The 23,007-nt window shown below is 40.4% G+C and overlaps 1 protein-coding gene across 1 annotated transcript in view; it reads left to right on the plus strand.

The window, feature by feature from the left end:
- The window catches only part of LOC135473861 (ankyrin repeat and death domain-containing protein 1A-like), a 66,504-nt gene extending 44,440 nt beyond the window's left edge, over positions 1 to 22,064 (plus strand). The window contains exons 2-15 of the mRNA XM_064753781.1: positions 6,025 to 6,097; positions 10,423 to 10,538; positions 10,958 to 11,056; positions 12,175 to 12,273; positions 12,589 to 12,693; positions 15,255 to 15,353; positions 15,983 to 16,081; positions 17,181 to 17,279; positions 18,136 to 18,234; positions 19,118 to 19,216; positions 19,669 to 19,767; positions 20,455 to 20,550; positions 20,944 to 21,169; positions 21,777 to 22,064. Of these exons, the coding sequence (XP_064609851.1) occupies positions 6,025 to 6,097; positions 10,423 to 10,538; positions 10,958 to 11,056; positions 12,175 to 12,273; positions 12,589 to 12,693; positions 15,255 to 15,353; positions 15,983 to 16,081; positions 17,181 to 17,279; positions 18,136 to 18,234; positions 19,118 to 19,216; positions 19,669 to 19,767; positions 20,455 to 20,550; positions 20,944 to 21,169; positions 21,777 to 21,997 (1,629 nt within the window). The 3' untranslated portion in view covers positions 21,998 to 22,064. The remainder of the gene's footprint in view (positions 1 to 6,024; positions 6,098 to 10,422; positions 10,539 to 10,957; positions 11,057 to 12,174; positions 12,274 to 12,588; positions 12,694 to 15,254; positions 15,354 to 15,982; positions 16,082 to 17,180; positions 17,280 to 18,135; positions 18,235 to 19,117; positions 19,217 to 19,668; positions 19,768 to 20,454; positions 20,551 to 20,943; positions 21,170 to 21,776) is intronic.
- The last annotated feature ends 943 nt before the right edge of the window (positions 22,065 to 23,007 follow it).

A 23,007-nucleotide genomic window follows, 5' to 3' on the forward strand; every position in this document is an offset into this window, starting at 1 on the left:
ATACAGTCTCCAAGACTGAATTTTCATGTTTTGTAAAAAATAAGAAAAGTGGATAAAAATGTCTCTCCATAAACTCAGCTAGAGTTGAAAAATGAGTCGACGTCGTAAGAGACGTTCGTGTACCGGACGTCAACAATAATTGACGTTCTAGATGAAAAATCGCAAGACCAATTTTCAAACAACGTTTAGCACAAACCACTGAAGATGTAAGAAAGTATGCACACGAAGAAAGTATACACAGTAAGAAATTATACTCACTAAGAAATTATACACACTAAGAAAGTATACACACTAATATATTATACACACTAAGAAATTACACACACTAAGAAATTATACACACTAAGAAAGTATACTCACACTAAGAAATTACACACACTAAGAAATTATACACACTAAGAAAGTATACACACTAAGAAATTATACACACTAAGAAAGTATACACACCAGGAAATTATACACACTAAGAAATTACACACATTAAGAAAGTATACACACTAAGAAATTACACACACTAAGAAAGTATACACACCAGGAAAGTATACACATTGAGAGGGGAAGTCATGTACTGAGAAGGGTCAACAATTCTCGATGATGTCGGGAAGATATTCCAAACGTGACGATTGTATTCCATGTACGATGCATACAAAACCATACATTTGGAAGGGGGTTTTCTTTTACTGAAGGAAGCACCTGTTTCCTGATGCCGGTCCATAAAGTTTACCATTGTAATGTTGGTTATTGGTTATAGCTGAGAAACTTCCGCTTCTACTGACACGAATACGCCTTCCAAAAAGGTTTAGTAGATCATCTCACATATTGTGTTTTCTTAACTATGTGACACTAAAAATTGTGCTATGTCAATACAGGCCGTAAAATCCCATGGTTTTAGGTTTATATTATCAGCAATAAACCAGCCACCATGGAAATCTATGCACTCTGTGATGATATCCGCCAATTGTAAAAAATATCTTGAATATTTTATTAACGGAGTTTTCATATCGACCCACACCATGTTTCATTCCTGTGCTTAGGTGAATTAACTTTGGTGAGGTAAGGTGTTAAAGGGTATGTAAATATGCCAGTGCGCTATTCGTCCTCAATATAGCACTGGGAGCCAATCTCGTCTTGTGCCTATCATGCCCCTCTAGCAATAAAGGGTGGTGTCTTAAACACACCACTACATTGTTATGGTAGACGTGTGATTAATTATTGATGGTTCTTCTCTAGACTCACAAGCCAACAACAGTTAATGTCTAATTCCAGTCTGTGCCTTCTAGCAAGGTGCTTTGCCTTAAGTAATTAAAGAGTAATACACATACGAGCTATGATCAGTCACAATGAAAAATTGTTTTTCTTTTTGTCAGGTTTGGATCATTTTAGTCTCTGAAACAATTTTAGATGATTAGATTCCTTTCATAAGATATAAGTGAAATCTGGATATAACCATTCTTTGTTTGAAGAACAACGTCTGGGAAACACAAATCTCGTTGACATCCGGGTTATCTAATGACGTCGTTCTATAGTCAAAGTCAAAACAAACAGTGAACGTTTGGTACATATGCTTATAAATAATTATATCTGTGCACACCTGCAGGTAAATATCACCCAAAATTCTGTCAAACGATATGTGAGATTACTTCACACATTAAAACCGACATATGGTAGTGGATAATAGGTGTGTCAAAATTATAAGAACTCTGATAAACTAGTTTTTAAAAACGTACATCCGGTAGTTTAAAATATGCATGGATGTGTATTTCCCTGGTATTCGGTGCATTTTGATGACCGCTACGTCTATATGGTGTGCTAGATGTCATGGATGTGCGTCTGTTATGTGCACATATGAATGCATACAAAACCAAAGGAAATCCGCAAGTCAGCGCTCCAAGCGTAGCTATAGCCAAATTGACCGCCTGGGAATTGCTACGCACTTACCACATTCAGTTGCAGCTTCAACATTTTATTTTCCGTTACTGTTGTTTGTTCAAAAGAATCTGGTTCATAAATAATAACCAGAATCTTTCAGTGCTGCAAACCCTTGGAGTGGATATCAGTGGCAATACCACACTGTTACTACGGCCTGGAGGAGTGAGTGAGTGCTTGGGGTTTAACGTCGTACTCAACAATTTTTCAGTCATATGACGACGAAGGAATCATTAGGGTGCATGTACGTGTAATGTGCCTCCTTGTTGCAGGACGGATTTCCACCGCTCTTTTATTTAGTGCTGCTTCACTGAGACAACTTACCGAAGGCAAGTAAGCCGCCCCGCCCGAGCCATTATACTGATACGGGTCAACCAGTCGTTGCACTATCCCCTTCATGCTGAACGCCAAGCGAGGAAGTTACAACTTCCTCTTTTATGGATCAAGGATTGATCCTGGATCTACCGGTCCCGAAGCGGACGCTCTACCAACTGTGCTATCCGGGCCGGTTGGCCTGGAGGAGAAAAGCTGTCTAATTAAGTACAGCTCTCATTATATAGAACACCCCTCCACAGCCACCTAGCAAAGTCGTTTCAGACCTCATTCTGTAGGATCTAAACGGTCATGTGATGAATTATCATAATGTATTACCGTAATTACAAGTCTGTATAAACTGACCGCTTCCTATTTCACATGAGCATGTAACGCAAAACAAGATGATCACACGTGGACATAGACTGGGCAGCAGGTGTCTATAGTGTGTCGGAAATCATATCCTTCCGCCTTAGGTCTTCTGCGATGATTCTCGTACACACCGTGTGCTTTACTATCCCACGCTTTGGCATACTGCTAGCGATATTTTTTAGGTTTCTATGCGCCTGTCCGTCTGTCCATCCGTCTAATTTCGATAAAATTATGTGTGCCGATTGATTTTGTCGCACCTAATATGAAGCTCGAATACCACCACATGATAACCCTCGCATAACTTTGCCATATTTAACGTGAGATTAAAATTCTCTGAGTAAGTTAGTTATTGTATTCAACATTTAACAGTTGCATGATGTATTTGTTGATGAGAGTTGCATGCTCTTGTATACTTTCCTTTTTTCTTATACATTACACGTTTACAACAGATATCGGAAATTATATACCTTACAAATAGGTCGAGGAAAACCAATGGAGCTATATAGATGTGCATATTCACATCTTAGAATATGTACATATGGTCTCAAGTTAGCTGGAACTTAATGAATCAAGCAAGTGTTGTAGCCTGTTTATAACAATTACCTTAAACGACCAAAAAGCATTATGCGAGGCGTATCGTTGGTTTCAGCTACTCTGGCTTTACAATTTTATGAAATGCGCATTTATGATATTATGAGAAACAGATGCTGACATAATATGGAAGTTAATGTGCTTCGCTATCGGATGATGACTCAAACGACCATGTCAACCCTCCCTGCGCCTCCATTAACACCGATATATATATCACCCTGCTTAGAAACGGTGTCTGCCCATTGTACAAAAAACTGTCATTAACAGAGAAGGCTCGATCCATAAGATTTTATCTTATTGTTAGCTAATTACTCGACAAATGATAAATAATTGAACCTATACCTGTAATTCACGTAAAGAACATATAGCAATTCACATGTAGGCTGCGTACCTAAAACTGAATAAAAATTCAGATTTATGAGATTTTGTTGAAGCTCTGATTTTTTTTTGTTGCGTGTGATGATGTATTAAATGTGAATTTCAGTTGACACAGAGGAAGTTTACCAGCCTTTGTATCGCTTCATGTAGGAAATGGAGCAATACACACAACGATAAAGTGATAATGCCGCCCACAATTGTTTATGCTTGTATTACACTGATATAACCCGGCGGAAAATGTATGTTTATTGCACACAATGTTGAAATATAAACTTATACTGCTTGCCTGTATACTTCTTTGATTACATAGGTCATGACCTTTACCTTTTAATTTGTCCTATTCGTAAGTCTGCTGGCAGGAGTTTGTTACATGTGTGTGACTTCAGCGTCCTGTTATTCACGCATGCATGCTCTAACAAGGACGAACAGACTGGACTGTAACGGTAACGAGTTCCAACCTATAGTTATCGATATGACAGAGTTCAGTCTTAACTCTATCGGATTATATTGTACGCGTTATGATTATTACACCGCCATCAATGAGGCTATGCTTTTACAGGCACTCAGCTGTCTGTCACTCTGCGAGAAACTATACGAAAAAGTTCTGGACGGCTTGGAATAAAATTTTGTTGGTAGATTTTCCATTTTATTCAGATTGGGAAATAGGAATTTTGTAAACGAGTCTTCTTTACCTTACATATACATTTACCTTTGGGAATGGGTTGTGCTGTTCCACATTCAACATTTTACCATGGGATTTCGTCTCGTGGCAGCCAGCAAATCGTCAATCACTGGTATGCTATGTTTGGATCGATGTGTGCGGTATCTTGGAAAGAAACTTCTTACTGATTATAACTGGGCGTCCTGTACAGATATCTCCTTCATAGGCTCGCAATGAAAAAGGAACATACTAGTGTGTGCACATTCATGCTCACAAAGAGCACGATCTAGGCACATTTCCACACACAAAAGGCCTATTTCCACCCGCAAAATAAGATAAATCACATTTGCCAACACATATACATATTTGTTCTATCAGGATATACTTTGCAGTGAAAGAGTATGATATATTTACTCGGGTCAGAACGCAGGACATACAGAAGCAAATTTCCCTACACAACGATCAAGGTACATGAACATTTGGAATTGTAAATGGATATAAACTCACATTCAAACGTAACCAGGGTGTGATATTCACCCAGCTGTTACACACCCATTATGGGCAAGTAAATAACATATCAATTACGTCCGTAACTCGTTTGTTTAAATTAGAAATGCTAACCAACACCATATTAAAAATTGGCATTTTATTAAACTGGATTTCTGTGTACGCCAATATTAGCTGTTTAAATAGTACGTACATCAAACTATTATTATACTTTAATATTCTCAGCAGTATCTGGCACAACCTTAGGTGCAAGTTTGCCAAGGTCATTTTGGGTTTAGGAGTGAGTGAGCCTGTTTAATAAGATACATATTCCGGGAGTGTGTGTGATAACAAGCATTTGTGCTCTTAACAAGAAGGGAGCTAATCCTGCACAGTACCACTGGCCATGCTATGGTGTTTACATCAAGTAGGCTCCGGGCAGGCGCGTAAGTCACGCATGCTTGATTACGGCCCCAAACACTTTAAAAAATAAATTCTTATTTTAAAAATAAATTGTCGCTTGAAAAAATAAATTCTTCCCGTGACTTGTGCACATGTTTTAGCATTCACTGTTATACTAACTCCTGAGCCTTTTCTGAGTTCAAACACGTGCAAGAATTTGTAATACACACAGGCATTTTTGTTGTTTTTCAAATCAAATCCCTGTCCCTCGTCTCCAGTATTCTACGTTCAACATTGAATGCATTTATAGTGTCTTTCAATTCAAATACACTTAGTAAGTTTGGTGCATAAAGCGTGGCAGCTGTCAGTTTGCCAGATGCACCGATGTGTGTCGAGCCGTGTACGTCACGAGTCATGTGTAATGTGGATAGTGGACCTACAAAAGCTCCTGTATACATGTGTACTGTGTACAGGTAGATATACTTAGCCGTGGGCCAGGTTCAAGATTCACACCTGCCGTATGATTGTAGTATGACTGGACTACTTTCCGCGGAATTTCTGGTGAAACACGCCTTTTGCTAGATGTTATATGTCATACATGTGTGCAGGATGTAACCCTGTGGCGTACTCTCTGAAACTTCTCACAGTTGTATGACAGATCCACCTTCAGTACTGTGTGTACTCTAACCTACAGTATATACTCAATTTACGGACAACGTGCATGACAGTACGTTTGTGACAATCCCTCTGCTGAGCTAAAACCCCGAGGGGTCAGGGTTAGAGACATGATCGGCACAAGGGTGACAGTCGTCGATCTCTGGGGGGAGAACGGAATGGATGAGGTCGGTAAAGATGGCAAGCCTAAGACTAAACGTCATTTCGAACCTCGTTTTCAGGTTGATGACGACATGAAGAAAAAGCTGAGAGATGACGACTGTGGCCTGTCAACTATACTGCAGCCCTCAGAGAGTAAGTTACTGCTTTCTTCTCTATGCATACACCGCACGGTCATACAACCGTACTTTCGCCCTCATAAAGTAAGTTACTGCTTCCCTCTATACATACACCGCATGGCTGTCAACTATACTGTCGTCCTCAGAGAGTAAGTTACAGCTTCCCTCTATACATACACCGCATGGCTGTCAACTATACGGTCGCCCTCATAAAGTAAGTTACTGCTTCCTTCTCTATGCATCCGCCGGGTGGTTGTCAACCATACTGTCGTCCTCAGAGAGTAAGTTACTGCTTCCCTCTATACATACACCGCATGGCCTGACAACTACACCGTCGCCCTCATAAAGTAAGTTACAGCTTCCCTCTATATATACACTGCGTGGCCTGTCAACCATACTGTATCCTTCATTGAGTAACTTACGACTTTCCTCTATACATACACCGCATGGCCTGACAACTACACCGTCGCCCTCATAAAGTAAGTTACAGCTTCCCTCTATATATACACTGCGTGGCCTGTCATCCATACTGTATCCTTCATTGAGTAACTTACGACTTTCCTCTATACATACACCGCATGACCTGTCAACCTTACGGTCGCCCTCATAAAGTAAGTTACAGCTTCCCTCTATATATACACTGCGTGGCCTGTCATCCATACTGTATCCTTCATTGAGTAACTTACGACTTTCCTCTATACATACACCGCATGACCTGTCAACCTTACGGTCGCCCTCATAAAGTAAGTTACAGCTTCCCTCTATATATACACTGCGTGGCCTGTCAACCATACTGTATCCTTCATTGAGTAACTTACGACTTTCCTCTATACATACACCGCATGACCTGTCAACCTTACGGTCGCCCTCATAAAGTAAGTTACAGCTTCCCTCTATATATACACTGCTTGGCCTGTCAACCATACTGTATCCTTCATTGAGTAAGTTACGGCTTTCCTCTGTACATATACCGCATGACCTGTCAACCTTACGATCGCCCTCATAAAGTAAGTTACAGCTTCCTTCTATATATACACCTGTCAACCTTACGGTCGCCCTCAAAAAGTAATTTACGACTTTCCTCTATACATACACCGCATGACCTGTCAACCTTACAATCGCCCTCATAAATTAACTTACGGCTTCCCTCTATATATACACTGCGTGGCCTGTCAACCATACTGTATCCTTCATTGAGTAAGTACTGCTTCCCTCTATACCTACACCGCATGGCTTGTCAGCCGTACTGCAGCTTTCATTGAGTAAGTTACTACTTCCCTCTATACCTACACCGCATGGCCTGCCAGCGGTACTGCAGCCTTCATTGAGTAAGTTACTACTTCCCTCTATACCTACACCGCATGGCCTGCCAGCCGTTCTGTAGCCTTCATTGAGTAAGTTACTACTTCCCTCTATATGTACACCGTATGGCCAATTAACCGAATTTTAGTTTTTTGTAGATAAAATAAAAAAACGCACAATTTTTTGTTTCGGTTTTGTCGCTGTTAATAAAATCACTGAAGTTTCTATGCAAAACATTGCCTAATTGTACAAGAATATTAAACAAAAGAAAATCCTTTTTCTTTAACCCCGTGCAACAGTAATAAAACCCGGTGACTTTTCAAATGAATACCATGCGATAATGTGCATTACCCATATTGTTCATGGTCAAACACTGCGAATGATGAATGGCCTTCTTTGCCTTCAGCGTTCGTTAGGATGGATTCGATATGTACAGCTACATTAAGTTACGTACACACTGACACGGTTAACTGGTCATTCCGCGCAACACGCACCTGTCGGTTGTGATGACAACAGTTACATGTGTATGTCATAGCTGGCACTGTTACATGCCACATTTGTCGTCCGTCAGATATAAATGAATGTAAACAACTCCAAATGGTCTCGCGGATACAGATCCATGCAATTTATACTCGGTTAAGTAAGATAATAACTCATTAGACAAAGTTGTTCATGTCAAAGAGCTATTTCAGACAGGCACTCCGGGCATGGCAGCACATATCTCCATCTGGTGATTGATATATAATATACACAGCTTAACAAAAACAAATGGAAGATTTAGAGTGTGTTGAACCAGCGACCATTATACACATCAGTTTACAAAATCAGGTGTTAATAACAAAAGAGTAGGGAGCTTGGAGTGACTTGTCTTAGGCGCGCTTGGTTCCACATTGCCACTTGTTTTCGCTCCTATCAGATAAACAAAATGGTCTTTGCATCCCCCACAGCGAATGCGCCTCCCGTGACTTCCACCATTAGCAATTTTAATACAGAAATCCGCGGCATTGCCAAGGTCATTGCAGTCGTCAAGCAGGAAGATATGTCAGACAAAACTGTCTCATTGTTTCTGTTCATACATGTACATGTATGTGCTTCGTAAGTATACGTCCCACAGTTTCTGTTCATACATGTACATGTATGTGCTTTTTAAGTATACGTCCCATTTTAACCCAGTTGTGCACAATATGATTTTGTAAAAAGAGAAGAAAAAATACATTTATTTAATGTATGTTTACGGACGAATGTTCATTATAAAAAGACCTTTAGTCACGATGAACCCTAACGTGTGTCACACGCTGTGCAGCACAAAGACAGAGTACGGGGGCATGCGCTGTCGTCGAGCATGAATTTGAACTCATGAGCTTTTTATCAAAATGACACTATGGATTGGCGTTTAGTCGGGCAAAACTTGATGCTGTCTCACGTAACCTAGCGTCCAACGGATATTCCTGTAATAGAAGTTGAAGGCCTCTCTGTGGCCTATACATGGGCGTTTTTTTCTAATTGTTTCACGTGCGGAAGCCAATAAACCAGTCAGAATTTTCGGATGTCATCGCTTTGAACATCTTTGGTGCATTTGAAACTTTTAAACATTTGGGCTGTTCGTTGCTGATGATGGCTAACCATGCTAGAATTAAATGTTCAAGAACTTCTGTTGAGCAACGTTTATTAGAGAAACTAGCAACAGGTATGAAAAACTAACTACTATATTCCGCTTGCAATAAACAACCTGTCCTCGTGTAGACAATAAAAATAACCCAGAAGGGGTAAACGTTACATATCTTTACTAAAATAGCCAAACCAAACATTTAAAGCATTGTACTAGGCCTACGTGGAAATTCTAGCATATATATATATACAGGTCTACGATAATGTGTGAACATGTTATATAAGGTTGAGTGCCCAGGTTCTGGCGCCTGTAGCTAGGAGAGTGTGTCACTTATACAACTAAGCGCAAAAAGTGGGTTCACGTAGTGCATCTAGTTCTTGTCCAGCAATTCTTCACGGTTCACGGGTTCGTGGACACGCCGTACTGGGTTTGTAAACGAACTTTTTGGTTTGTTGAGAATGAGAATAGTTACGTGCTTCCCTGTATATGTGAGTGAACGTTCTCCACTGGTAATGAGTACATAGTAAGCGTCAGGTACAGACGCACTCTTACTGATATTTCTCAACAGAAGTGCATTTTGTATGTTGGCGATCGTGTTAGATTGACTTTCTAAAAGCCAAACCTTAGTTCTACTGACGAAGAACGAGTAAAAATAAGGATTTTACAGCAAACTAAAAGAAACCAGGGTGTATAATGTAGCAGCGTTTTACAGAAATTTTTTTTCAACAAACATTTAACTCACATAACTTCTTTCCACTATCTGCAGCCAGCAAAATAATCGGGACACTAAACGTCCCAGAAAGACATAAGCTAGTAACATTCCCATGCCATGTTAATTATGTCTTGGTGACATCAGGATCCGCCTTAAGTTCTCCCCCTCCCTAAAGCCTCACCCCACGTCTTCCTCATATGACATGTGTGCAACAGACAGATTTATAAGGACACATTGACAGGGTAAGTTGGGACATAATGGAAGAGGAGGGCAAGGTGGAAGAAGGGGCGCACCGTAACCCCTGTGTGAGGACAATGACCTCCAAACCGCCGTTTATCAAATTTAGTTTTAACGGTATGCCCAGAACTCATGAAGCTCCCATGGGAGTGATATCTGTTATACTGATTTGTTAGGAACACAGCTTGAATCTCCAAAATGCCTGAATACAGGGAAGATATTCCATGGAAGAGTGTACTAGGTATGAATGTGTACATATTTGCTTGGTTTAGCTGTTAATTTAGAGTCTGTTACAAGAGCCATAATGTGGATGACCTTTTAGCAGTGTTGTGAACAGCCAGCAGGTGTTAGTAGAAATGACGTCTCTGACTGATTATAGTTTATTTCTGTATCGCAAATACCTGGACGCGGCGGCACCCTGATACACCCTCCCTCTTGTCATGCATGATAACTGATTCCTGTGTCCATTTATATTACACAGTGACAGAAAGTGAGGCAGCTCTTCACGAAGCCGCCAAGAACAACGACGTGGTGAAAATAAAGAAGCTGTTGATACAAAAGGTTCCGGAGAGGGTGGATGTGAACTGCAGAAATAACGTAAGTAGAGTTCAAAAGGTGTTATCGATTGTATATTTATAACACAAAATGAAGCCTTATAGGCTTGCCAAGCTTCACCGTGTCATACGCTAAATCTCTAGTCTTGTTTTGTTTCTTTTTAACTGCAAAACATCTTACTTACATGATCATATATTAAAACGTAGTGATCCCTTACTTTGTTACGGTATTGAGACGGCAAATAACTAGATGTCGAATCCTGAAGACGACAGCCTTGGCTGTGTCAGACTGGAACACTGTACACGACAACCTTCACAGTGCCTGGTTAGAACACTGTAGACTACTGGAACACTGTACACGACAACCTTCACAGTGCCTGGTTAGAACACTGTACACGACAACCTTCACAGTGCCTGGTTGGAACACTGTAGACTACTGATTCTCCACCTGTCGGTTCACAGTTTGACAGGACAGCTGTGCACTGGGCGGCGGCCATGGGGCACTGCGAGGCTATTGAAGCACTGGTCACCCTGGGGGCGGACATCGACGCCAGGGATAAGGTCAGTTTATTAATAAAATGCTACAATACCACCTTGGTTTGCCTTTTGTAAGGGTACTATAGGCCTTAAACAAAATCAAAGAAAGAAACACAAAGACGCTTGAATAAGTTCAATACATATATTTGGACAAAACAGACCAATAGTACAACTGATGATAATCTACAAAACAATACAAATAATTACAAAAGTATATAGTCTCTTACTGATGACAGCGTCCAAAAAACATAATGACTAAAAACATTAGCAAGTGGCTAAACACAAGCTCATGTACTACGTACAGAAAATGGAGTACAAATGACGAATGTTGAATGACTCGAATGCCGATATCCCCAAACCCGGTAAAATCCTACACAGTGGATGACAGTAAATAGACTTGATTAAATGACTGCGAGCTTCAAAACTCCGTCGTTCATATTTATAGACTAACGTAAAGAAAATTCTGGATGGTTTGATCGTAAACATGTTTACAACACCGATACATATTTCCAGAATGCGATGCTTTCAAACATTGTATGTGAGGAAAAGCTGGATTAGTTGACGCATCTGCACCCTCCAGTGACAGCTAAGGGCAAAGTGATACGGAAGTAGTCAAGTCGACCTGCGCAGAAACAGAGGCAGCGTTTGGTGGCCTCACTCAATTCTGCTAGAGAATAAAAATATGCATAATTAAATCATATAGTGCCGATAAAAAGTATGCACTTGCTTATGCACAAATTAAAGGGAAAATATATCGAAACCGTGTAAAATGTTTGCGATTTAAAGTGATTATAAATATGTACTTTTGGAATTACATATATGTCTAATGTATGTATGTATGTACGCTTGGGATTTTACGACGTACTTTTCAGTTATTAGATGCTTGTACATATACTGTGTCTTTCTGTAACAGGCCAATTTGCAGGCCGCCAATGTGCTGCCGCCACTGAGGTATTATGCTGAAGACACCAGACATGACACCCAACCCTGTCACATTATACGGACTTCGATACGGGGACTAACCATTAAGCCACCGAAATGGTCATATATATGTTTGATGTGTGTGAGTCTGTCCTATGTGAGACATAGGCAAGATAACACATGATAATCATGGTGTACATATATGTTTTTGTCTTCGACAGTACGGAATGTGGCCTGTGTTGTGGACTGCCTGGTTTGGTCATCTCCAGGCTCTGAAAACTTTTGTCAATATGGGTGCCAAAATATCCGTGAGTAACAAGGTGAGCTCTCTGTTCTGGGTTCTGGGAAGTTAACGTCCTATAACAGATTTTCAGGCCTACGTTTGCAAAGACTAGGACTACAGTCATACTATCATGTCTAGAACTGCCCGAAAGGAAATTGTCGTTTTTCCTTTCCTTTCCATCATCTTCATTCTGCTTATAACCTATCTTCGTGGACTCGCTGGCTTTGTTGTAAAACAAGGCTAAATCTGGCCGTCACCAAGATGTGTCCACCCATGAAACAATAAGAACAACAGTAATATTACCAGCCGATAATACTTTTGTCACGAACGATATCTTTATTTTCATTTCAAGCAAGGAATGGACATTCTGCATTGTGCTGCTCAAAACAACCATGTTGTCATCCTGAACTTTGTCTTCGAATCACTCGAAGGGATAAAGAAGAATAATGTGGATAAGGTAAGGAGCGCTTAATTGTATCAACCGAGGTCACCTTGTAAGGGACGTTTTATTGTATCAACCGAGGTCGCCTTGTAAGGGACGCTTAATTGTATCAACCGAGGTCGCCTTGTAAGGGACGCTTAATTGTATCAACGGAGGTTACCTTGTAAGGGACACTCAATTGTGTCAACCCCGGTCACCTTGTAAGGGACACTCTTTCGTATCAGCCCAGGTCATCTTGTAAGGGACACTCAATGTATCAACCCAGGTCACCTTGTAAGGGAAACATAATTGTATCAATCTAGATCACCTTGTAAGGGACACTCAATTGTGTCAACCCAGGTCACCTTGTAAGGGACACTCAATTGTGTCAACCCAGGTCACCTTGTAAGGGAAACTTAATTGTGTCAACCGAGGTTACCTTGTAAGAGACACTCAACTGTGTCAACCCAGGTCACCTTGTAAGGGACACTCAATTGTGTCAACCCAGGTCACCTTGTGTGGGAAACTTAATTGTATCAACCGAGGTTACCTTGTAAGGGACACTCAATTGTATCAACTGAGGTTACCTTGTAAGGGACACTCAATTGTATCAACCGAGTTCACCTTGTTAGGGACACTCAATTGTATCAACCCAGGCCACCTTGTAAGGGACACTCAATTGTGTCAACCCTGGTCACCTTGTAAGGGACACTCAATTGTGTCAACCCTGGTCACCTTGTAAGGGACACTCAATTGTGTCAACCCAGGTCACCTTGTAAGGGACACTCAATTGTATCAACAGATGTCACCTTGTAAGGGACACTTAATTGTATCAACCCAGGTCATCTTGTAAGGGACACTGAATTATATCAACCCAGGTCACCTTGTAAGGGAAACTTAATTGTATCAACCCAGGTCACCTTGTAAGGGACACTCAATTGTGTCAACTGAGGTCACCTTGTAAGGGAAACTTAATTGTATCAGCCCAGGTCATCTTGTAAGGGACACTTAATTGTATCAGCCCAGGTCACCTTGTAAGGGACACTGAATTGTATCAACCGATGTCACCTTGTAAGGGACACTGAATTGTATCAACCCAGGTCACCTTGTAAGGGACACTGAATTGTATCAACTGAGGTCACCTTGTAAGGGAAACTTAATTGTATCAACCCAGGTCACCTTGTAAGGGACGCTTAATTGTATCAACTCAGGTCGCTTTGCACGGGACGCTTAATTGTATCAACCTAGATCACCTTGTAAGGGACACTCAATTGTGTCAACTGAGGTCACCTTGTAAGGGAAACTTAATTGTATCAGCCCACGTCATCTTGTAAGGGACACTTAATTGTATCAACCCAAGTCACCTTGTAAGGGAAACTTAATTGTATCAACCGATGTCACCTTGTAAGGGACACTGAATTGTATCAACCCAGGTCATCTTGTAAGGGACACTGAATTGTATCAACCGATGTCACCTTGTAAGGGACGCTTAATTGTATCAACCCAGGTCACCTTGTCATCTTGTAAGGGACACTCAATCGTATCAACCAAGGTCATCATAACAGGGTAATGTAACCAGTGCAAACAAGATGTAACTAAGGTGGAATAAGATTGACAAACGCTGTCCACCAGTTGTTCAGCATGGGGTTATAAACAAGCGCGTACACTGCATCCTGAGTCATAAATGTTTAATGATCCATGTCAGAGATAACTTATCGTGCGGAAGGCAAACCAAAAAGGTACAAATGGTTATGTTTTACACAGCTGTCAATCCAAACCAGATGCCAACCTCATTTATTGATCAAACTAAAGCGAAAAACGATAAAGTGAACAGCATGAATAACCTTGCCACAACGATGAAGCAAGTTGAATAACAAAAGCGCGGCACATAAGGAGACTTTGAGCACAGTAGTAACAAGTAGGTTGATGATCTATAAACTTGGTTGATTAGAGAGCTTAAAGCTCAGGTGGTTGACATTTTACTCAATTCTGAATGTAGAAAACAATGCTTTCATCGCAGCGTGAAGTATTTTGTGGAGAACAGATGTTTGCGTCAGAGATGAATGCTCCCGATATTCAAATTTAAGACTGATCATAACTCCGCAGGCTTTCAGTGCCGTGTTTATAGGCTGGTCCTCTTTCATGTAGTCATGAACCAATATACAACAGAAACATCGACGCGTCTATACTTGTGAAGGTGGCCGCAAAACAAATGAGGAGTTAACATTTTAGACCCAAGCACTCGGGAGGTTTGTCTTGATGTTTGTGGCGAGGTTTGTCAAATAAACTAATAGTCAAAAATGACCAAAGCGTCGAGTAAAGCCTTCAAGAGGTTATAGAGGAGATTTTGGTAAAAATGCGAGTTCGCTGGTGGCCAAATTTTCTTTATTTTCGACGAATAGATTAAATCATTGCCTTTCAGTAAATATCAGACTTGCATTTGTACTATAACTATATAGTACCGATTTTAACCCGTAACACGCAAACGAGGGTGATATTTTGTGAACGTTTATTATTTGGACTGATTGTTTTCTCTTAATCAAAAGCCTCTGGTATAGCCTCTTTTAGTTTATTTTTAAACTATTTTCCCCCACTAGAATCAACAAACAGCCCTTCATCTGGCGGCAGAAGCGGGTAATATCGAGGCTGTAGATTCTCTTATAGGCAGAAAGTGTGATATATCCCAGCGTGACAAGGTGAGTGATAAAGTTATTGTCGCGTATAATGTTTAACCCTGAGCTCCATAGCCCAGCCATGTCATTGAAGAGTGAAGCATTGTTTTCGTACCAGCTAACCTGAGTACTCCTGACCACTGTGGTCGCAGACTCGGATTCAGCTGGTCTTGGTTCGGGTGGGGCGTTAAATCGTGAAGTACATGGCGAATGGGAGTGACTTTCTGGTGTCTTTCACCCTTAAGCTTGATCGCTGTCATGTACATGTATAAAAAATGCTTGGATATGACGTTAAAGAGGAATCAGGTAATAACTATGAGTTAAAAAATAGAACATTAACGCCAGGTGAAACTACCGTCAGTCAGATACATGCCAAGTGAAACTACCGTCAATCACATACACGCCAGGTTAAACTACCGATAATCACATACACGCCAGGTGAAACTACCTTCAATGATATACACGCCAGGTGAAACTACCTTCAATGATATACACGCCAGGTGAGACTACCATCAGTCATCTACCTTTTTTTCTCACAGTTAATTTTTCCATTAAACCATGTACTTCATATGTATATTCATTCTGACATTATCATATACAAGCGTTCATTAGATAATGGCAGTAACTTTTGACCTGTGTGTACATCTCTCCAGACAGGGAACACTCCTCTACACTTAGCTGCCAAAGAGGGTCGATCAGAAGTCGTGGAGCATCTCCTGTCATCCGGGGCCTTATCGGGAGAGAGGAATGACGTAAGTGCTCTACCATTATTGCCGCGAGCCCACTAATCTAAATAGTTAGTTGACAAGAAGACTAAACTCAGAACAACCTTTATTGGTTTATGTTGTGTATTACGCCTATGGAGACCTTAAAATGAATGAAATTATGAATTTAATATGCCTGTTACGGAATTCTTTTTCAGAGGAGTGTGTTGCAGTACGATTTTCATGTGTAAATTATGGTACAGCAGATTAAGGACGTGTGTTGCAGTACGATTTTCATATGTAAATTATGGTACAGCTGATTAAGGGCGTGCATTGCAGTATGATTTTCATGTGTAAATTATGGTATAGCTGATTAAGGGCGTGCATTGCAGTATGATTTTCATGTGTAAATTATGGTACAGCTGATTAAGGGCGTGCATTGCAGTATGATTTTCATGTGTAAATTATGGTACAGCTGATTAAGGGCGTGCATTGCAGTATGATTTTCATGTGTAAATTATGGTACAGCAGATTAAGGATGTGTGTTGCAGTACGATTTTCATGTGTAAATTATGGTACAGCAGATTAAGGACGTGTGTTGCAGTATGATTTTCATGTGTAAATCATGGTAAGGTTTCATAAGAATATTATAGTAGAAGGCGTTTAAAATATGGTAACTATCTACTAAACCATTGTAGCGTAGAAAGTTAATACGATGGTAAATGCGTATGGTAAAAGAGGGATTGTAGCGTAAAATTATGTTGGATCGTTGCACATTCAGTCTGTCACTGCGAGTATTAGCACCTGTTAATGTTGCACATTCAGTCTGTCACTGCGAGTATTAGCACCTGTTAATGTTGCACATTCAGTCTGTCACTGCGAGTATTAGCACCTGTTAATGTTGCACATTCAGTCTGTCACTGCGAGTATTAGCACCTATTAATGTTGCACATTCAGTCTGTCACTGCGAGTATTAGCACCTGTTAATGTTGCACATTCAGTCTGTCACTGCGAGTATTAGCACCTGTTAATGTTGCACATTCAGCCTGTCACTGCGAGTATTAGCACCTGTTAATGTTGCACATTCAGTCTGTCACTGCGAGTATTAGCACCTGTCAATGCACCTGTTAATATTGTTTTTCGCCAGGATGGAAAAACAGCCTTACATTTTGCTGCGGAAAATGGTCATTTTCAAACTTCAACAGTCTTATTACAACACACGGCAAGCGTAAATGTAGAAACTGTGGTGAGTGCTTTTATTTATTGAGATCATATAAAAGTGGTTTGTAATAGTAATGCTTGGTTGTTAAGGTATGCTACTGATAGATGTTAGTTTTCCCTTTGTAATCAGTGAGTGAGTGAGTGCTTGGGGTTTAACGTCGTGCTCAACAATTTTTCAGTCATATGACGAGGAAGGAATCATTAGGGTGTATGTAATGTACCTCCTTGTTGCAGGACGGATTTCTACCGCTCTTTTATCAAGTGCTGCTTCTCTGAGACGACATACCGAGGGCAAGTAAGCGGCCCGCCCGAGCCATTATACTGATACGGGTCAACCAGTCGTTGCACTATGCTGAACGCCAAGCGATGAAGTTACAACTTCCTCATTTAAAGTCTTAGGTCTGACTCGACCGAAGCGGACGCTCTACCAACTGTGCTATCCAGGCCGTTCCCCTTTGTAATGAGCATGGAGGTAAAATAACCTCTGTCTTGTGTAGGCTGCAAGTTTAAATTGTCCATCTTGCCAGGAAACTTGCAGATCATCATGGATTTCACATATACTCATTATACAGTTGGTCCTAAGAACAACGTTTAACCTCGGTCAACTGAAAGAATATACATGTATGTCATATCTTTTCAGACGCCTTTTACATCACATGAGCAGGTGCAAGGGAATAGAGCTAATTTCCGTGACCTTCAGACTAACATATTTTGTTAATGACAGCTAGCCAGTACAATGCGTATAACCATGATAACGTTTGCCTTGGGTTAAATCCTCTCTACTCAGAATCCAGTGCTTCACAGATATCCATATTTACTTGCTCTGTGCACTTGTTTTATGGATGGTACTGCTACTACATTGAAGTTCTATTCATCGACAGAAAGAAATGACGCCTCTTCACTTGGCCTCCATGAACGGTCATACGGAAGTGGTTCAAACTTTGATAGAAGGCAACTCTGATCTGAACTGTAAAAACTGTGTAAGTACATACAGCCTTACATACAGTACAGTACATACAGAAAACTCAGTACGTGGTGCAATCCCTACCTAGCCACAGGACCAATTCCCGTCTGAACAAGTAGCTTCTAAGCTGTGTAAACACATGCCCTGTTGTTATGCATTACCCCTCCCTGTATACCTACACAAGTATACAGAAACAGTGACGTATATTACAGAATAGAACAGAAGAGTACGCCGTTTGGACCGGTTCTCCAATCAGTCAGGGGATTCAGTCAGGGGATTCAGTCAGGGGATTCTTTGATTGCATCTGGTTCATAAGTTTATTATCTGTAATCAATTTTTTTTACATGTATGACATTTTACTGCCTTGAAAGTTTTCGAAATTTCAAGCTGAAGTTTGTTACCATCAGTGTGAGATATCCTGAAACCCATTGGTTGGTTCTATCGTGATATTGAATAATAAGGTAATCATATTCAACTTCCTGAACAATTCCAAAGATTTAGCAACGTCTACACCTGGACTAAACCAACTCGTCTTCTTACGGACTGTCGGCTAATCAAAGAAGCTGAATTCAATGTCCTCATAAATGTAAATGCGCTGATACGGCGTCTGTGATTGTATAATCAGACACACCCACTGATAGTCAGGGTATCACTGGATCATTGCGTTTGATCGTTACTTTTTGTGTAAGCACTGTACGTAATATCTGCGTGGAATCTGATTAATCAAACCCCGCCCACCATTCCCAGATTAACTCCCCGTGGTAGACTTTCACATCGTTTATCGCCTTAGTGTAACCTTATTTCTTAATTCAAAATTGACTATTCTACATGCTACAATTCGATGATACATCGGTACTCAATTACTAACAGCTAGATCAAGAGTTTCCGTTTGTTTTCAGCAAGGGAATACGCCTTTACATTTGTCCGCTATTTACAACCACCCGGAAGTTGCCCGGAAACTTGTGGATTCCAGCTGTAAATTGGATATACCCAATCAGGTATTTGTTTCATCAAACTTGGTTCAGTATCAGTTCCAAATGTAATGTACATATACGTCTGGGTTTAATTCATATTTCTCATTTAATTTCCGAACCATTTTAAGCGTCTACCGTTCAGCACCATATAAGGCTTACGGGGTTAAGGGTGTTTGATTAATAGCCTGTGGCGCAACGGTTTACTTCTTTCTGTGGGATTCGTCATTTTATATCACCATAGGTAATGTCAAACGTGTGTAGATGCAGTACGAGGTCAGCAACTTTTCGGATAATCATGAATTTCCCCTGGGCTTTGCGGGGTTTCCTCCCAGCATATTGGCCGCTGAAATACTTTTGACTACGGCGTAAATAACCAATCATAAAAAAATAAACAAAAAATGACATACAGTATGCAGTGTGCAGTGATATATAGACAGTCACATATCAATAGCGTGTTCCCTTGTCTTGTTTATCAGAGACATCAGACTGCCTTGCACATAGCCGTGGTGAGTGGATATGACGACATCGTGGAGATCCTCCTCCAGGCCAGGGCTGATATACAGGCCAAAGATAAGGTAAAATAATTAGTTTTATTACATAACCTTTTAATCTGGTGCAACATGTCATCAGTTAATGGAAGCAAAATCCCTGCGTATCTTCGTGTGCGCATGCACGCTAAAAAAAGCGGATGGATTGTTTGAAGGTTGCTATTAAACAGTCACTGTTAAGACGAATTGACTGGAACTGTGTAAGCCTGTTGCGGAAATGCACTTGGGATTGACCACCTAAGCCGTGACACTGGTACAGTTCTTAGGACATTATGTCGACTGTTTGACACTTACGATAGTGTTAATCAACGAATAAGCTTAGCACAATGGATCATTATTTTCATACTACAAATAAACTTAGAAGTTGTCAATGTGGTTAACAATGCGGCTTTTCAGTCTATTCGGTGAATCCATGCTTGTGTATTCACATTCATTCATAGCAGAATTTCTCACTTTCTCAGCAGAATTACTTTTTTCATGTCGGTAAAAAAGATTCGTCACACGTATTTGGTGGGTTTGTCCATTTCCAGTTTATTTTGATGTCTTCAAAATCAACGGATAGATTATGAATAGCCAGTTGGCGAGAGCTATTTATAACTGCGTATATTACACATACATTGTTGCACTGGACAACAGGTCATTACGCTTTAAGATCATCTTGATTTATGACTGCCCGAACAGTTAAATTATCTTATCTATCTTTGTTCACTACAGCATGGCCGAACGCCCATACACATGGCTGCCAGGGGGAGCTTTGTACCTATTGTAGACATGCTTATCCAGGCAGAAAGGATTCGGCTGATGGAAGAGGTGAATATTTAATATACCCCCATGGACATTGCTTAAATCACTTCACCTGCTCGCTGAAAAGTTAACAATGCAAAAGTTTTTCAAACGCAGTTTATGTGTCATTATCACCACGGTCGAACTGTCTTAGGTATTTCCTTCACTGTGATAGAATTGTGACTTTAGATGAAACTCACTTAATTGACTCTCACTTTGGGAATGAAGAACAAAAAGTTAATGTACACAAAATACAATTCATAGACGTAAGGAAACTCGTGAGTTATGTGTCCAGAATTCTGTGGTGTGCACATCCGTGCCCAAACATGACCACCGCTATAAACATGAAATAGTCCCGAGTAACAATTATTGGAACAACTATTTACTGTAATACCGTTTCTTATTTGTTAATGCATTTAGTGTTTAGTCAAAGAAGGACTGAGCCAGGCAGATGATACTGACAACCCCTCCCCCGCTCGGAAACCTCTCCCCCTACGGATCCCCACACACCCCAACAGTGAGCAGATGAAGGGAATCCTCTGGAAACTGGCCACCAAGCATTTCAAACCTAACGACTGGAAGAAGTTAGCCATGTACTGGGGCTTCACACAGGAACATATAAAAACAATTGAGCACGAATACACAGGTAGACCGACTGTTTACAGTCTTCCAGAAAAGCAGGGGGGTGGTCCATATGCACAACCATTAATACACAATGTCTTTAATTTGATCAACAGTTTATCAGTAACAGAGAGATTTATAGGTTTCAGTTTAGTTACAGTTACAGTGACTAACAAGTTTAAATACTAGTTTCCAAATGTCCCAGCCAGATTCACATGTAAAATGCATGTATGGTACAAAGCGTTTTGACGATTTTCATGGCTAATCGTCATTTTTATACGGTTGTACCTTTTAAAAATATCAGCGCTTACTGGAATATCCCCTACTTCGCTAGAATGTCCTATTTCTTCTTGTGGCATACATGTATCTTTTATCCCAATACATTCTTGGCAATTATTGTGACAATTGTTATAGGAAAGCTGTGATTGAAATGAGTCTATACCCTGAAAGTAGTTCCTGTGTCGAACATTCACAAATAGTGGATTTCATATCAACCATTTTATCCTGAAAAAATAGTGCTATTTGTGTTATTCATTTGCACTGTCAGATTAACAAAGTTACATTAGGTCGATACTGGATGCTAAACAACAACCGACTGAATGTCACTACACTTCGTTGTTCTCTTTGTACAGGCCGCTTTAGTTATAAAGAACACGGCTTTCGTGTCATGATGATCTGGCTCGTGGGACTAAATAAGGACGAAAACCCTCTTAAGGTTCTGTTCGAGGCGCTGGTTGTCACAGGCAAGAGGAGATTAGCAGGTATATTGTCAGGAACTTATTACTGGTGTCTCCTCGTGCGTAATACGTTTCCGGTGACAGCAGAGTGTGATGGTCAGGTGATAATTTTGTGACATTTCAGATGAGATGGTATCGATATATATATAACGATAAAGGCGCACGCCTTAACTTGGGCAGAAATCCACATAAAGTCAGAAATAGCTATCAACATCTAATCTCTTCCATAAACTGAAGTTCTGTGCATTTAACACAAAATTTATGTGGTTTACCTAAGGGTGTTTCCGTGGCCAGTTAAAAGATGGCTACCCCAACACCCACCGTGCCCCCTCTTCGGACTGGGGACAAATGATCGTGTCAACTATCTGTTATCAGTTTTATGATTTGTTTGTTTGTTTTGATTGGTGCTTTACGCTGCACTCAAGAATATTTCACTTATACGACGGCGGCCAGCATTATGGTGGAAGGAAACTTGGCAAAGCACAGGGGAAACTCACGACCATCCGCAGGTTACTGACAGACCCAGTTTTATGAATGCAATACGAACATTTATTAATGATCCATAATAGTTCAATAAATGGAAGTGTTATGAAGTGCTAAAGTACATTATACATTTCCAGCTATAGTTTAATACCGATATTTTGTTTGAAGACATCATATGGTACAGATACTTAAGCTGAATGCTGATTTTGTTTCATTTGCAGAACAAATTCGGCGTGAAGTCAACATGCAAGCCGAAAAACCCGATGCCAAGCTCTGCGTACTAAGCTGACAAGATACCTGTTAATTTTAGCTTCATTTATGTAAGACAATATATTTACATAGTCATAAAATATGTATGGCTTTCCTGTCATTTGACTTTCCACTATCATGCATGGTCATCTTAGGTCGAATGGAGCGTACCATTTTGCTACTTATTATATTATTAAATATACGTATTAGCTACGTGTAAATTGTCATAGCTTGACTGGATATCTCGCAGCTCATCCAGTATACTCGTCACTGTATAAACAGGGAGTGCATCAAATACAACATATTGTAACTTACCTTTGCCACATAAAATGCTGAGAAATGGTGCTAATTTTCTACATTTTATTACAAATGACCCATTGCCTGTATAAAGAAA

This window comes from Liolophura sinensis, chromosome 8, assembly GCF_032854445.1.
Source record: "Liolophura sinensis isolate JHLJ2023 chromosome 8, CUHK_Ljap_v2, whole genome shotgun sequence".
Classification (NCBI taxonomy): Eukaryota; Metazoa; Mollusca; class Polyplacophora; order Chitonida; family Chitonidae; genus Liolophura; species Liolophura sinensis.